At 50.9% G+C, this 13,985-nt stretch overlaps 1 protein-coding gene across 3 annotated transcripts in view; it reads right to left on the bottom strand.

The window, feature by feature from the left end:
* Nucleotides 1-13,985, bottom strand: part of MROH1 (maestro heat-like repeat family member 1) — a 124,279-nt gene that overhangs the window by 27,570 nt on the left and 82,724 nt on the right. For 2 of the 3 annotated variants that reach the window (XM_011975689.1, XM_011975690.1), the window contains exons 15-25: nt 4,914-5,021; nt 4,598-4,742; nt 4,434-4,474; nt 4,042-4,183; nt 3,664-3,716; nt 3,146-3,253; nt 2,711-2,830; nt 2,301-2,423; nt 1,325-1,471; nt 1,211-1,237; nt 232-354 (exon numbers count right to left, since the gene is read on the bottom strand). In XM_011975689.1, the coding sequence (XP_011831079.1) occupies nt 232-354; nt 1,211-1,237; nt 1,325-1,471; nt 2,301-2,423; nt 2,711-2,830; nt 3,146-3,253; nt 3,664-3,716; nt 4,042-4,183; nt 4,434-4,474; nt 4,598-4,742; nt 4,914-5,021 (1,137 nt within the window). The remainder of the gene's footprint in view (nt 1-231; nt 355-1,210; nt 1,238-1,324; nt 1,472-2,300; nt 2,424-2,710; nt 2,831-3,145; nt 3,254-3,663; nt 3,717-4,041; nt 4,184-4,433; nt 4,475-4,597; nt 4,743-4,913; nt 5,022-13,985) is intronic. The other variant, XM_011975691.1, reaches the window with a different exon arrangement.

Here is a 13,985-nt window from a genome sequence, read left to right as displayed (position 1 = left end):
TGTATGACTCAGTCCTTGGAGGAAACCCCAGCCCTCCTCCCTGGTCAAGCTCTGTCCCCCAGCCTAAGTGACAGGCGGGGCCCGAGGAGCAGAGCCCCATCTGTCCCTACACGGCCCCTCCCATGTTCCCAGGCTGTCTTCATGTTATCACCCTCGGCGCCCCCAATCCCCACCTTGCCTCAGTCTCCCAGGAACCCGCCTGAGGACCCACCAGGCCACAGCCATGCTCACCATCATCTGTGCCACCAGCTCTGCTTTCCGGGTGAAGTGGAAGGAGCCAGCCTGGGTGCTGCTGCAGATGGCGCGGCTGACCATGCACACACTCTGGATGAGGCACAGCTTCAAGGCTGGGTCCTGCAGGGACACAGGGCTACAGGAGACGCCCACACCCGCCCTCCAGGGCTGAACCCGCACACACCCCCTTTTCCTTCCTCCGAAGCCACACGTGCTGCACTCTGCTCTCACAGGAGCTCTCCCGTCAGCTCTCTTGCTTATCAAAGTCCGTGTGGAAGAAGCGGGGGGCCACCCAGGGGTTCCCCCGTGTCACACTCCAGAGAAGACAGGCCACAGAGCAGACGCTGTGTGGTGTGACCAGAGGGCCCCCCACAGCAGGAGGAGAGTCCTCCGGGGAGCGCTAAAGGGCTGGGAAAAGAACCTCTGAGAACAGCCCTGCCCTCCCAGCCACCGCAGGAGAACCAGAGGGCCTGTTCTTCAAGGAGGGGCTGACTGTCCCGAGAGAGGGGCTTGTCAGGTTAGTGCCAGGAGGGCCAGAAGGGAAACTTGTTAGTGAGGCTGGGGTGAGGCCTTGGGGGCCAGTGGAGCCTCCACTGTCACTTCTACTGGCTTTGGGCCTTGTCCCCTCTCCTAGGTGGTCACTGGGGTCCAGGGAGGTACAGCTCCCACGAGCACTGGGGAGCAGAGCCAGAGGAGGTTCCAGCTGTCCTGGGATGGGTGGGGCTGGCTGAACTCCTAGGGGGTGACAGCCCACGACCCGACCCCTCGGAGGCACAGACGCCTTCCTTCTTCCCACTGCCGTCCAGGGCCCAGGCCAGGGCAGGAGCCCTGGTGATGCTCTCGAATGCCCCGTGGGGACCGAGATCAGGAAGCCCCAGCAAGCTCCCCTCCAGCCTCTGCCCACGAAGCTCAACCCGCCCAGAGGAGAGCTGAGAGGGGAGAAGCCAGTCCAGCACTTAATTCCTACACACTGTACCTTGGTTTCTACCTTTATTCCCAGAACCTGAACAACAAAAAGTGAAATGAGTTAAGATGTGAGTCCCCGACAGCCCAAGCTCCCCTGGCGTGGCAGGCCCACTGCGATGCCCACCTTGGTGTTGAAGTGCTGGCAGATGTTCCGGAGGATGTCTGACTCCACTTTGGCCAGCACCAGCTCCTGGGGGGCCCGGGCCGCCACGTGCCCGTAGCACAGGATCAGAGCACTCTTCACCTTCTCCACCTCGTTCTCGCTTCGATCCTGAGAGGTCAGAGGAACCAGCGGGACTTCAGTTATACAATTACACTCCCCGACAGGAATCCTTGGCCTCAGAAACTACTGAAGTCCTCCCAGAAGAAGGGCCAGAGCCAGTCAGTGACAGCAGAGGTGTGCCCCAGCTGTGCAGGGCACCACCTGAATCTGGGGAGGGGGAGAGCCTCTTTGAAAGGGGCAGGAGTACAGGCAGCCAGCCAGGCATGGGCCCACTGGGTACCGAGTAGCAGAGGGCTGAGGGTCAAGGTAGCGCGGCCACATGTGAGAGTCAGGCAGGAGGCAGCCGAGAAGAGCTCGAGGCCCCATCCTTGCTGCACTGCAGATCAGCCTCAATCCACACAACAAGGGCTGGGAAGCCCTGCGTGCTTGGTCCCACCCTGAGATGCTGTAATTGGGACAGTTACGGGAGACAGAAAATAGAGGGACCACGGCCGGGATGGGGGCCTGTGGTAGGGGCCCACTCCTTCCTTAAACCAGGCTCAGGCTCCGCCAGCACAGCTGGTGGCTTTGGTGAGAACGCAGAATCTGCCGGCCACCAGGGGGCAGAGGCCTGCCCCGGCCGCAAGCCCCTCTCATCACCCACGCCTGGCAGAGACGCGGCCCTGGCCACAGCTACGTTTGCCTCCGGGAGGCCATTCTGCCTCCCTCCCCACTGGGAGTGCCCACGCACAGGCCCCACCCATGGAAGGAATGCAGGAGCAAAAATTGCTCCAGGGACGCAACCAGCTTCCTGCCCCACTCCAGCCTGCAGGGCACCCCCGAGCCTCAAACTTGTGGATAGACAGCTGTCCCCAGCCCTGCACGGTGTCAGCCTAACCTTAAAAATGTTGAGAATGCCGATGGATTTTCTGAAGACCTCTGACCTCACGAAGTCCTCCAGCTGGGCCAGCGTATCCTCGAGGTGGGAGATGGCACAGATCCCGAAGCAGCAGGCGAGGCCCTGGGGGGCAAGACACTTACCCCAGGCAGGGGAGGGCACACGCTGCCACACACACACGCACACGGTCACGCGTGGACACAGGGGCACACCCACATGTACACACATGCACACACTTGCATACACATCAATAGATCGCGCACTCTCTCTGTGCATATACGCACACCACACGTGTACGCACACATGCACACACAGGCATGCAGCCTGGCCGGCTGCCTCAGAGAACAGCAGGTGGCCGCCGACCTCCAGCCCTAGGGTGTCTGGGGCTTCTGCAGGGAGAGTGGCCCCACCTCACGTTCTGCCTCCTCCTGGTATCTGGCTGTTTCCAGCAGCTCTTGAAGGTGCTTCCTCACCACCTCCTTACTTGAAACAGCACCCAGGGTGGTTCCTATGCATTTGTACAGGAAGTTCTGAAACAAAACCAGAGAACACGGCTATGCCTGACTCCTGAGTACAGGGAGACCCAGTGCTGCCACGGGGCTGCCCCTGGGGTGCACCTCCTGCCCACAAGCTGATGAGAACTGCAGGGTGAGTCCGGGGCAACATCTGAGGAATAAGGGGTGGGGCCGGTGGGCTCTCGCACCTCCTGGCCCTCAGCCACCACGAGGAGGCTCTGCCAGGCCACCAGGGCCACGGGAGACAGGGCGCAGACAGCAAGTGACAGACACGAGACCCAGGAACTCAGAGCCCAAGTACCACATCGAGAATGCCAGCAGGTGCCCCACCTTCTCCTGGGGTGTCTCATCATAGCAGGGCAGCTGTCTGCACAGCTCCAGGCTCAGCTGGCAGATCCACGCGTTGTCAGAAACGATGGCCAGGGTGTCTCGCAGGAACTGCAGGCCAAGACACCACTGAGAGGCTGGGAGCCCGACCCCTCACAGGGCTGGCTGGAGCCTGGGCACATCCCCATGTGCTGTGGCTGCAGGGGCTGCAGGCCGCCTTCCAGCAGAGGCCAGGGGAGGCAGAGCCAACCCTCAAGGGACAGCCATGCCGCAGTTGGCTCACCAGGCAGGGCGAGAGGAGGACCCTGCGCTTGAGGCTGCGGCTGCTAGAGGCCGGTGCCATGTCACAGGAAGGCTGCGGGGGTCTTCAGCCTTGACGCTGCCTGCTCCTTGGCTCCCCAGCCACACCATGAGGTGAGGTTGAGGCAGGTGGCCCAGTCTCTGCCACCTCAGCACCCCCCAGGCCAGACAACACCTTAAGGCCCAGGATGGGCCCTGCCCCGACCACCTCCAGCCCTCACCATCAGCAGCTTCTCCTCCCACTCCTCCTGTGGCAGGGTCTCTTCCGTGTGCTCTGAAATGACAGCCGCGCAGGCCAGTGGGGCTCAGAGCCCAGCACCTGCCCTGGAGCCGGGGATGCTCAGCACAGACAGGCCTCACCGCCCCACCGCCCCCTACCTGCTCCCAGGAAGCACCCTGCGGGAGTGCTTTTCCAGTCCCAGGTCAACTGGGGCCTTTCTTGGACCACAGGGGAGACTGCTTTTTCCAATTACACAACCCTAGTCCCCACTGGCCACCCTAGTGCCACCTGGTAAAGGTGGGGTCAGAGCTAGCATCTCCCTACCCTGAGGCCTGCCCTCCCCACAGGGCTATGCACCCCATCCTGACCCCGGCCTCACCATCCAGGTACCCCAGCAGCAGCGGGACAGTCGTCTCCCAATGCTGACCCAGCAAAGGGTGAATGTTAGGGTGCAGAACACTGAGGAGACGCAGCGCCGCCACCCCACGTCCGTCCCCCAGGTAGGGGCTGGAAGACACAACCTGAAGAGAGGCAGCGTGGAGCCGGGTCTGAGCAGGGAGCACTGGCCGTGCCCACAAACTGCACCTGCAGGGCCACAGCACCCGACGGGGGGTCTGGCTCTTCCTGAAGCTGGGCCGCCCACATAGAGGAAAACCACGCCTGAGCCCTGACTGCGGCTGCCCACTGAGAAGGTAACCCCTTCCAAGCCTGGGTGGAGCACAGGGACACAGAGTGGGGCACCCGGGCACGCTGTGAAAGGGCAAGGCTCACCAACAGTCTTGCGGTTACAGCATAGGGAGACGGGAGGCTCGCTGGAGATGAGAGGTGGAAATAGTCAGTGGGGGGCTGCCTGCAGCCCTGGGGTGGGGGTCAGGAACTGGAGGATGGGGAAGTGGGGACAGGAGCGGGGAGGTGGGGTACGGCGCGGCGCGCACCATGGGCGTCGTACTGGATGAGGAAGGCGTCCGCCCCGGCCTCCTGCCTCTTCTGCGCCAGATGCACGAGGCTCCTGCAGAGCGGAGTCAGGGCCCCGGTGAAGCGCACAGGGGTGAGGAATTGGAGCAGGTACGGCCAGAGGACCTGGGGGAGCGGAGGGCCTGGTCTGCATCCACCCAGAGGGAGGTCCCACGCAGACAGGGCCCTGCCAGAGCTCTGAGGTGGAGACGGACTCTTTGCTGGGCCTGCACACCCTGGGCCACCGCCCTGGAGAGCTCTGCTGTCACCAGGCAGGGACGGGTGCCGTGCACTCACGTGACTCATCCTGTCCACGGTGGTGCTGACCAGGTAGAGGGTGCGCACGCTGACAGCCCGCACACTGTCGGCCTTGGGGTCCTTGCTGCTGGGGCCTGGCTTCTCAGGCTGGAGGAAGGCAAAAGGCAAAGGTGTGCGTGGGCGGCCGTGGTTCTGGGCCTGAGGACACAGCCTGGCCGGAAGCAGGGTAGACCCTGGGCCTCGCCGCGGGTCATGCAGACGTGTGCACGACCTGCCACAGACAGGAAAGGCACTCTCCGCTAAGATCACCCAAGAAAGCAGGCTCACCTGCCTCAGTTCTCATCTCCAAAACAAACAAAACCTTGAGCATTTGCTAAGCTACTGACTCCATTAAAAAATAACTGCTCATGAGGTTGCAACGCCTGCAGGGGAGGAACGGGATAGCCTCTGTGGGAACATAAACCATGTCAGAAAACCTGGTTCCCACCAAGACACCACCCAGCCTCGGCAGCCACAGTGGGCTGGATGCCTGCCGTCCTCTCTGCATGCTCAGCTACCCGGCAGGCGTCCCTGCAAGAAGACGACTTCTGTTTCCCACACGTTCCATGCAGGTTTTGAAATACCAAAGAGTAAAAGCTCAACGACAAAGCGGCATATTTGGAAAAATGGCAACAGTGCAGGGACTTCTAATCCCTCTCTTTCAGAAGCCAAAAGCCACACAGAAAAAAAAAAATAGTGATATTTAGACCTTGAACTTCAATTTTTACAGTAGGCTCTAAAAATATAGATACAACTTTATACCAAACATGCACAAACCACTTTGAAATCCTGACCATTAGGTCAAAAATAATACTGCAACCAACACTTAGAAGCAGAAACCAACCATGGCCAGATTCAATATAACAATAAATCCACGACAAACTTCAATATAACAATAAATCCACGATGAACTTCAATATAACAATAAATCCACGACAAACATGGCCAGACTCAATATAACAATAAATCCACCACAAACATGGCCAGACTCAATATAACAATAAATCCACGACAAACATGGCCAGACTCAATATAACAATAAATCCACAACAACCAGGAAAACCTATCGACCTGCAGATTTTAAAGATCATAAAAGAATCATTTGGGTTAATAAAGAAACCAAACAGAAATTGCAAAATACCCAATAACGAACATTGAGGACATACTCCAACTCCACCAGAAACACGAACCTTAGGACACAGACCGGGGACAATGCTCATGTGAAAAAATGCCCCCAGAGTACCACAACAGGGAAACAAGGTACCACTACAGGGAAATGAGGAGCCAAGAACAAGGAAAATCCCAGAGACAGGGTGTGAAAAAGTACAACCATGAAATAAAGAATTCAATTCAGGAAACAAATAATGTAACGATTCACTGAGGAAGAAATCACTGACTTGGAAGAACAGGCTGCCGAAGGCTTCAAGGAAGAAGAATTTAAAAAGAATGGAAAAAGAAAAAGCTGAAAGAGGTGAAGACAGCAGTGCTAGCCTTTGGATAACGGATACACCAGAGTCAGTGAGACACAAAAACAGGGGCAAGAAATACTCAAGAAATAAAGGAGCGAGCTTCCCAGAAACAAGAGACCAGTGGTTCATGGAAGGGACTCCAGAGCGGAGGCACGGGCAGCCCCGGGTGAGTTGGGACGCCATCCTGCGCCAGAAAGGGCAGTGGGGCCTCAGGACAGGGGCCTGTGCGCTCCAAGGGGTGCTACTGACCAAGTGTGGGACAGTTTGAACACCAAGGCCAGCAACAGGGACTGCACATGGACCCCTGTGTCAAACAGTAAACCACTAGTCCACACGGAGAGAGATGCATGCACGTAAGAATAGGAGAGGCTTTGTCACAACAGAGGCCAAAGAATCAAGTACAGCAATATCACTGGAGTTAGAAAACCATCCATGGATGATAAAAAAATTGATGTTGACTAAGCATTTACTTATTTATTCATTTATTTTGAGATGGAGTCTCGCTCTGTCACCCAGGCTGGGTGCAGTGGGGTGATCTTGGCTCACTGCAACCTCCGCCTCCCGGGTTCAAGCAATTCTCCTGCCTCAGCCTCCTGAGTAGCTGGGATTACGGGTACCCACCACCATATCCAACTAGTTTTTTTGTATTTTTAGTAGAGATGGGGTTTCACCATGTTGGCCAGGCTGGTCTTGAATATCTGACCTCAAGTGATCCACCCGCCTCAGCCTCCCAAAGTGCTGGGATTACAGGCGTGAATGACGGCACGGGGCCTGATGCTGATTAATCACAAGAAGATGTTTACTTAATCCCAAAGATCTCCCTACAAACTACTCATTTATTACAAGGCAGAAACAGCAACTTTCCAGTGCCGACACCGAGCACAGACAAGTGAGCAGAACTAACAAGATCAACACTGAAACAAACCAACACTAGGACCCCCGATATGATACATTGGTGGGGACACACAAAATTCCACGAGATTCCTCCCAAAACTGCATCACCTGGGTTAAATCATGAGGAAACACCATCATACCTGAGCTATTCAACAAAATAACTGGTCTTGATTCTTTGAAAGCATCCAGGTCAACAAACACAAGGGCAGGAGGCTAACAGGGCACAGGAGCCACACAATGTATGTGTCTGGGCTGTACCCTGCGCCAGAAAGCAGCTAAAGGGACAGAACTGGGATGACCGAGGAAGTGCATGGATCAGGTGACATGATGGCCTCCATGTTGAATTTCCTGATTGCAACATCTGGACTACGGTTGTGCAGAACAAGGTCCTTATTCTTAGGAAATAAACAAGGCATTCAGTAGTCAGTGATAAAGGGACATAATGTCTCAAATTTTCTCTCAAATGAGTTGGAAGAAAATTGTGCATGTATGTACCTGTGTGTGTACAAATTACACAAATATCATACAAAGGCATAAGAAAAGCATACACCATGATCTCTTATAAATATAGACATGAAAATCCTCAACAAAATACCAGCAAACTGAAGACAACAATGTATAAAAATGATTGTACACCATGACGAAGAATGCGAGTTTAACATCTGAAAATCACCTAATGAAATATACCATATCACTAAAATAAAGAAACAAAAATGACAAACTCATTTTAGACACAGTAAAAAGCACATCAAATCTAGTACTTCTTCATGACAAAAACATTCAGCAAAGCAGGACTAGAAAGCGGCATCCGTGACGTGATGAAGGCCCACAGCCGGAATCACACCTGATGGTGCCGGCCTAAATGCTTCTACACAAAGAGAAGGAACAAGACAAGGGTGCCTGCTCGCACCAATTTTATTCAACAGTATTGGACGTTCTAGCTGGGGCAGTTAAGCAAGAAAATTAAAAGGCATCCAGGTTGAAAAAAAGAAGTAAAACTATAGTTGTAGATGACACAATCCTTACAGAAAATCCTAAGAAATCCAATAAAAACTATTATAACTAATAAGCAAGTTCAACAAGGTTGCAGTATACAAGAGCAATATGAAAAGATAATTGTAGGCCGGGCACAGTGGCTCATGCCTGTAATCCCAGCACTTTGGGAGGCCGAGATGGGCAGATTGCCTGAGCTCACGAGTTCAAGACCAGCCTGGCCAACACGGTGAAACCCTGTCTCTACTAAAATACAAAAACAAATCAGCTGGGCATGGTGGCGGGCACCTATAATCCCAGCTACGCAGGAGGCTGAGGCATGAGAACTGCTTGAACCCGGGAGGCAGAGGTCACAGGGAGCCGAGACCGTGCCATTGCACTCCAGCCTGGGCAACAAAGTGAGACTCTGTCTCAAAAAAAAAGAAAGAATAATTGTATTTCTATAGAGTAGCAAAGAATAACTGAAAATGAAATTAAGAAAATAATTCAGACCGGGTGCAGTGGCTCACATCTGTGGTCCCAGCACTTAAGGAGGCCAAGGCGGGTAGATGGCTTGAGCTCAGGAGTTCAAGACCAGCCTGGTCAACATGGTGAAACCCCATCTCTACCAAAACAAGAAAAAACAAACAAAAAAACCCCCAAAATTAGCCAGGCATGGTGGTGGGCGCCTGTAATCCCAGCTACTCAGGAGGCTAAGACAGGAGAATTGCTTGAACTCGGGAAGTGGAGATTGCAATGAGCCGAGATTGTGCCACTGCACTCCAGCCTGGGAGACAGACCAAGATTCTATCTAAAAAATAAAAAAAATAAAAAAAAGAAAAAAAAAGAAAATTCCATTTACAATAGCATCAAAAAGAATAAAATATTTATGAATAAATCTAACAAGAGAAGTGCAAAACTCATACTCTGGAAACTACAAAACGTTAAAGACCTAAAAATATAGAAATACATCCCATGTTCACAGATACAAAGATTTTGATATTGCTAAGATGGAACTGCTCCCCAAACAGATACACAGATTCAGTGCCATCCCTATAAAAATTCCGGGTGACTTCTGTGCAAGGATTGACAAGCTGATCCTAAAACAAATTCACACGAGAATTCAAGGGACCCAAAATAGCCAAAATGATGTTGAAAAAAAACAAAGTTAGAGAACTTGTACTTCCCAATTTCAGAATTTTCTACAAAGCAACAATGTTCACAGCAGCATTATTCACAGGAGCCAGAAGGTGGCAGCACCCCAAGTGTCCAGGAAGGGACGAAAGGGTAAGCACTACGCCGTCTCCACACACGGAATACTGAGCCCTGAAGGAGGGAAATTCTGGCAGCGCTACACTGTGGGAGAACATTTAGGTCCTTATGCTAAGTGGGAGAAGCCAGACACAAAAGGACAAATGCTGTTTACGTCCACTCACACGAAGTACCTTGAGTAGTGAAATTCATAAAGGTAAACGGTGGGGTGCAGGAGCTGAGCAGGAGGGAATGGGAGTTAGCATTTAATGGGGACACTTTCTGTTTGGGAACATGGACGAGCTCTGGAGCTGGAAGATGGTAATGGCTGCACAACAATGCGAATATGCTTCATGTCGCTGAAGTGTGCACTTAAAATGGGTTGAGACAGTCAAGTTTATGTTATTTTACCATACTAAAAATGGTTTGCTAAAAAAGCAATCATGGCCAGGTGCTGTGGCTCTTGCCTGTAATCCCAGCCCTTTGGGAGGCCGAGGCAGAAAGACTGCTCGAGCCCAGGAGTTCTAGACTGGCCTGGGCAACAGAGAGACCCCATTCCTACAACAACACAACTTAGAATTAGCCAGGTGTGGTGGTGCCCACCTGTGGTCCCAGCTATTTGGGGGACTGAGGCAGGAGGACTGCTTGAGCCTGGGAGGTTGAGGCTGCAGTAAGCCATGATTGCATCACTATACTCCAACCTGGGTAACAAAGCAAGACCCTGTCTCATAAAAAAAATAAATAAACAAAACACTCGCCAGGCGCGGTGGCTCAAGCCTGTAATCCCAGCACTTTGGGAGGCCGAGACGGGTGGATCACGAGGTCAGGAGATCGAGACCATCCTGGCTAAACCCCGTCTCTACTAATAAATACAAAAAACTAGCTGGGCGAGGTGGCGGGCGCCTGTAGTCCCAGCTACTTGGGAGGCTGAGGCCGGAGAATGGCGTGAACCCGGGAGGCGGAGCTTGCAGTGAGCTGAGATCCGGCCACTGCACTCCAGCCTGGGCAACAGAGCAAGACTCCGTCTCAAAAAAAAAAAAAAAAAAAAACAACAACAAAACACTCAATATAATCTACCATACTAACAGTCAAAAGAAGAAAAAATACATAATTTCACCAACAGATGCACAAAACTGTTTCAATTTTGACATCAATCCATAACATCCATAATAAAGTCTAGAAAACTAGAAATAGAAAGAAATTTCTTCAAGCTGATAAAGGGCATCAATGAAAACCTGTTACAGGCGGGAGCAAAACAGTGGCTCTCATGGAGACAGACAGTAAGTAGGCTGGTGGTTACCAGAGGCCGGGAAGGGTAGAAGGTGGGGGAATGAAGAGAGGCTGATTAATGGGTTCAAATATATATTCAGAAAAAAGACCTAGTATCCTACAGATCAGTAAGATGACTATAGTTTACCCAACTATAGATTATAGTATAATCTACTGTACATTTCCAAATTGCTAGAAAGGAATAATTAGAATGCTTCTAGCATAAAGAAAAAACCAACATGCAAGGTGGTGGATATCCCAGTTACCCTGATTTGATCTTTACACATAATATGAATGTATTAAATTATCATATGTACCCCAAGTATACGGACATCTATTATGTGTCAATAAAAACAAGCAAGCAAGCCCATTCGGGCGTGACCTTGTTTCACTGAGCTCTGCTTTACTGGACGTCACAGGTGCTGCATTTTAACTAAGTGGAAGGTCTGGGGCAGCCCTGTGTCCAGCAAGTCTATGGCGCCTTTTTCAACAGCATGTGCTTGGTGTGTGTCTGTGTCACATTTTGCTAATTCTTGGGATATTTCAAACTGTTTCATTAATATTACATCTGTGATGGTGATTTGTGATTAGAGATCTCTGATGTTACTATCACAATTGTTTTGGGGTGCTATGAACTGCAATGTATAAAACTGCAGGCTTAATCAATGAATGCTGGGTGTCCTGACCCACTGACCAGCCACTCCCCACCTCTCTCCCTCTGCTAGGGTCTCCCTGCTCCCTGAAACACAACAATGTTGAAATTAGTCCAATTAAAAGCCTACAATCGCCCCTATGTGTTCATGTGAGAGGAAGAGCTCCACATCTCTCACTTTAAATCAAAGGCCAGAATTGATTAAGCTTAGTGAGGAAGGCATGTCAAAAGCTGAAACAGGCTAAAGGCCAGACCTCTTGTGCTAGTCAGTCATGTCATGAATACAGAGGAAAAGCTCTTGAAGGAAATTAAGTGTTACTCCAGTGAACACACGAATGATAAGAAAACAAAACAGCCTTACTGCTGACATTGAGAAAGTCTGGTCTGCACAGAAAATCAGACCAGCCAAGCATTCCCTTAAGCCAAAGCTTAATCCAGAGCAACTCTCTGCAACTCTGTGAAGGCTGAGAGCAGTAAGGAAGCTGGAAGAGAAAAGCTGGAAGCTGGCAGAAGTTGGTTCCTGAGGGTTAAGGAAAGAAGTCTTCTCCACAACAAAAATACCACGGTGCAGCAGAAACTGCTGATGGAGAAACTACAACAAGTTGTCCAGGAGATTAGCAAAGAGCATTATTATTATTATTATTATTATTATTGAGACAGAGTCTAGCTCTGTCGCCCAGGCTGGAGTGCAGTGGCATGATCTTGGCTCACTGCAACCTCTGCCTCTCAGGCTCCAGTGATCTTCCTGCCTCAGCCTCCAGAGTAGCTGGGACTACAGGTATGCACCACCACACCCAGCTAATTTTTGTATTTTTTGTAGAGATGGGGTGTCGCTAGGTTGTCCAGACTGGTTTTGAATTCCTGAACTCAAGGAGATTGAATGATCTGCCCGCCTCAGCCTCCCAGAGTGCTGGGATTACAGGCATGAGCCACCGCACCCGGCTGCCCCCAGCATTCTTAATAGTAAAAGGCAGTATGTTCCCCTCATGGGAACGAAGCAGGGGTGGCTGCTCTCACTAGAGACTTCACCAATGCAGTGAGTCAAGAAAAAAGAAAGGTCATCTAGATTTACAAATAAAAGAAAACTGCCTATATGAAGACATGATGCTCTATGTAGAAAATCCCAAAGAATCTATAAAAAAGCAAAGCCACAGGATACACGGTAATATCTAAAAATCAATTGTATATTCTATACACTAACAACGAACACTTAGAAATTGAAACGAACAAAACTGTACCATTACCATGGCAGTAAAAACAAAATAGCTTTTAAAAATCTAACAAAATACCAGAATATACAGACTCTACATGCTGAGAATTACAAAATACTGGTGAACAAAATCGAAGAAGACCTAAATCAATGTAGAAACGTGCTGTTTTCATGGAAGACTGAATATTATCAACAAGAGGACTCTAACATTTACAGGGAAAAGCAAAGGAACTAAAATAGCCAAAACATGATCAAAAAAGACCAAAGATGGAAAACTCACATTACCTGACTCCAGAACTTACTATAAAGCATCCAGGCACAGTGGCTCACACCTGCAATCCCAGCACTTTGGGAGGCCGAGGCAGGTGGATCACTTGAGGCCAGGAGTTCGAGACCAGCCTGGCCAACACAGTGAAACTCCATCTCTACTAAAAATACAAAACTCAGATGGGCGAGGTGGTGCATGCCTGTAATCCCAGCTACTCAGGAGGCTGAGGCACGAGAATTGCTTGAACTGGGAGGTGGAGGCTGCAGTGAGCCAGCATGGCACCATTTTACTCCAGCCTGAGTAACAACAGAGCAAGACTCTGTCTCAAAAAAAAAAAGAACTTAACATAAAGCCATGGAAAGACAGTGGGGTACTGATGACAGATGATGACAGATTCCACAGATGAGCGGAGCTGGAGCATTAGAGATAATCCATACAGTTGCCTGATATTTGACGAAGATGCAAGGCAATTTGTCAATGTACAGAGAAGAGTGTTCTCAACACGTGGTGCTGGGACAACTGGACATTCACATGCAAAAAAACGAGCCTCAAGCACACCTCACTTTAACAAAAATTAACTCAAAAGGCCGGGCACGGTGGCTCACGCCTGTAATCCTAGCACTTTGGGAGCCCGAGGCAGGAGGATCACCTGAGGTCAGGAGTTTGAGACCAGCCTGTCCAACATGGTGAAACCCTGTCTCTACTAAAAATATAAAAATTAGCTGGGTGTGGTGGTGCATGCCTGTAGTCCCAGCTACTTGGGAGGCTGAGGCACGAGAATTGCTTGAATCCAGGAGGTGGAGGTTGCAGTGAGCTGAGATCACACCATTGCACTCCAGCCTGGGCAATAAGAAGAGACTCCATCTCAAAAAAAAGAAAAAAAAAAAAAACTAAAAATGAATCATAGGTGTATATGTGAATCCTAAAACTTAAAACTTTTAGGCCAGGCGCAGTGGCTCACACCTGTAATCCCAGCACTTTGGGAGGCTGGGGCGGGTGGATCACCTGAGGTCAGGAGTTCAAGAACAGACTGGCCAACATGGTAAAATTCTGTCTCTACTAAAAAAAATTTAAAAAATAAATAATT

The sequence above is a fragment of the Mandrillus leucophaeus genome, unplaced genomic scaffold (assembly GCF_000951045.1).
Source record: "Mandrillus leucophaeus isolate KB7577 unplaced genomic scaffold, Mleu.le_1.0 Scaffold158, whole genome shotgun sequence".
Lineage (NCBI taxonomy): Eukaryota > Metazoa > Chordata > Mammalia > Primates > Cercopithecidae > Mandrillus > Mandrillus leucophaeus.
This window is presented reverse-complemented; position numbering and strand designations above follow the sequence as displayed.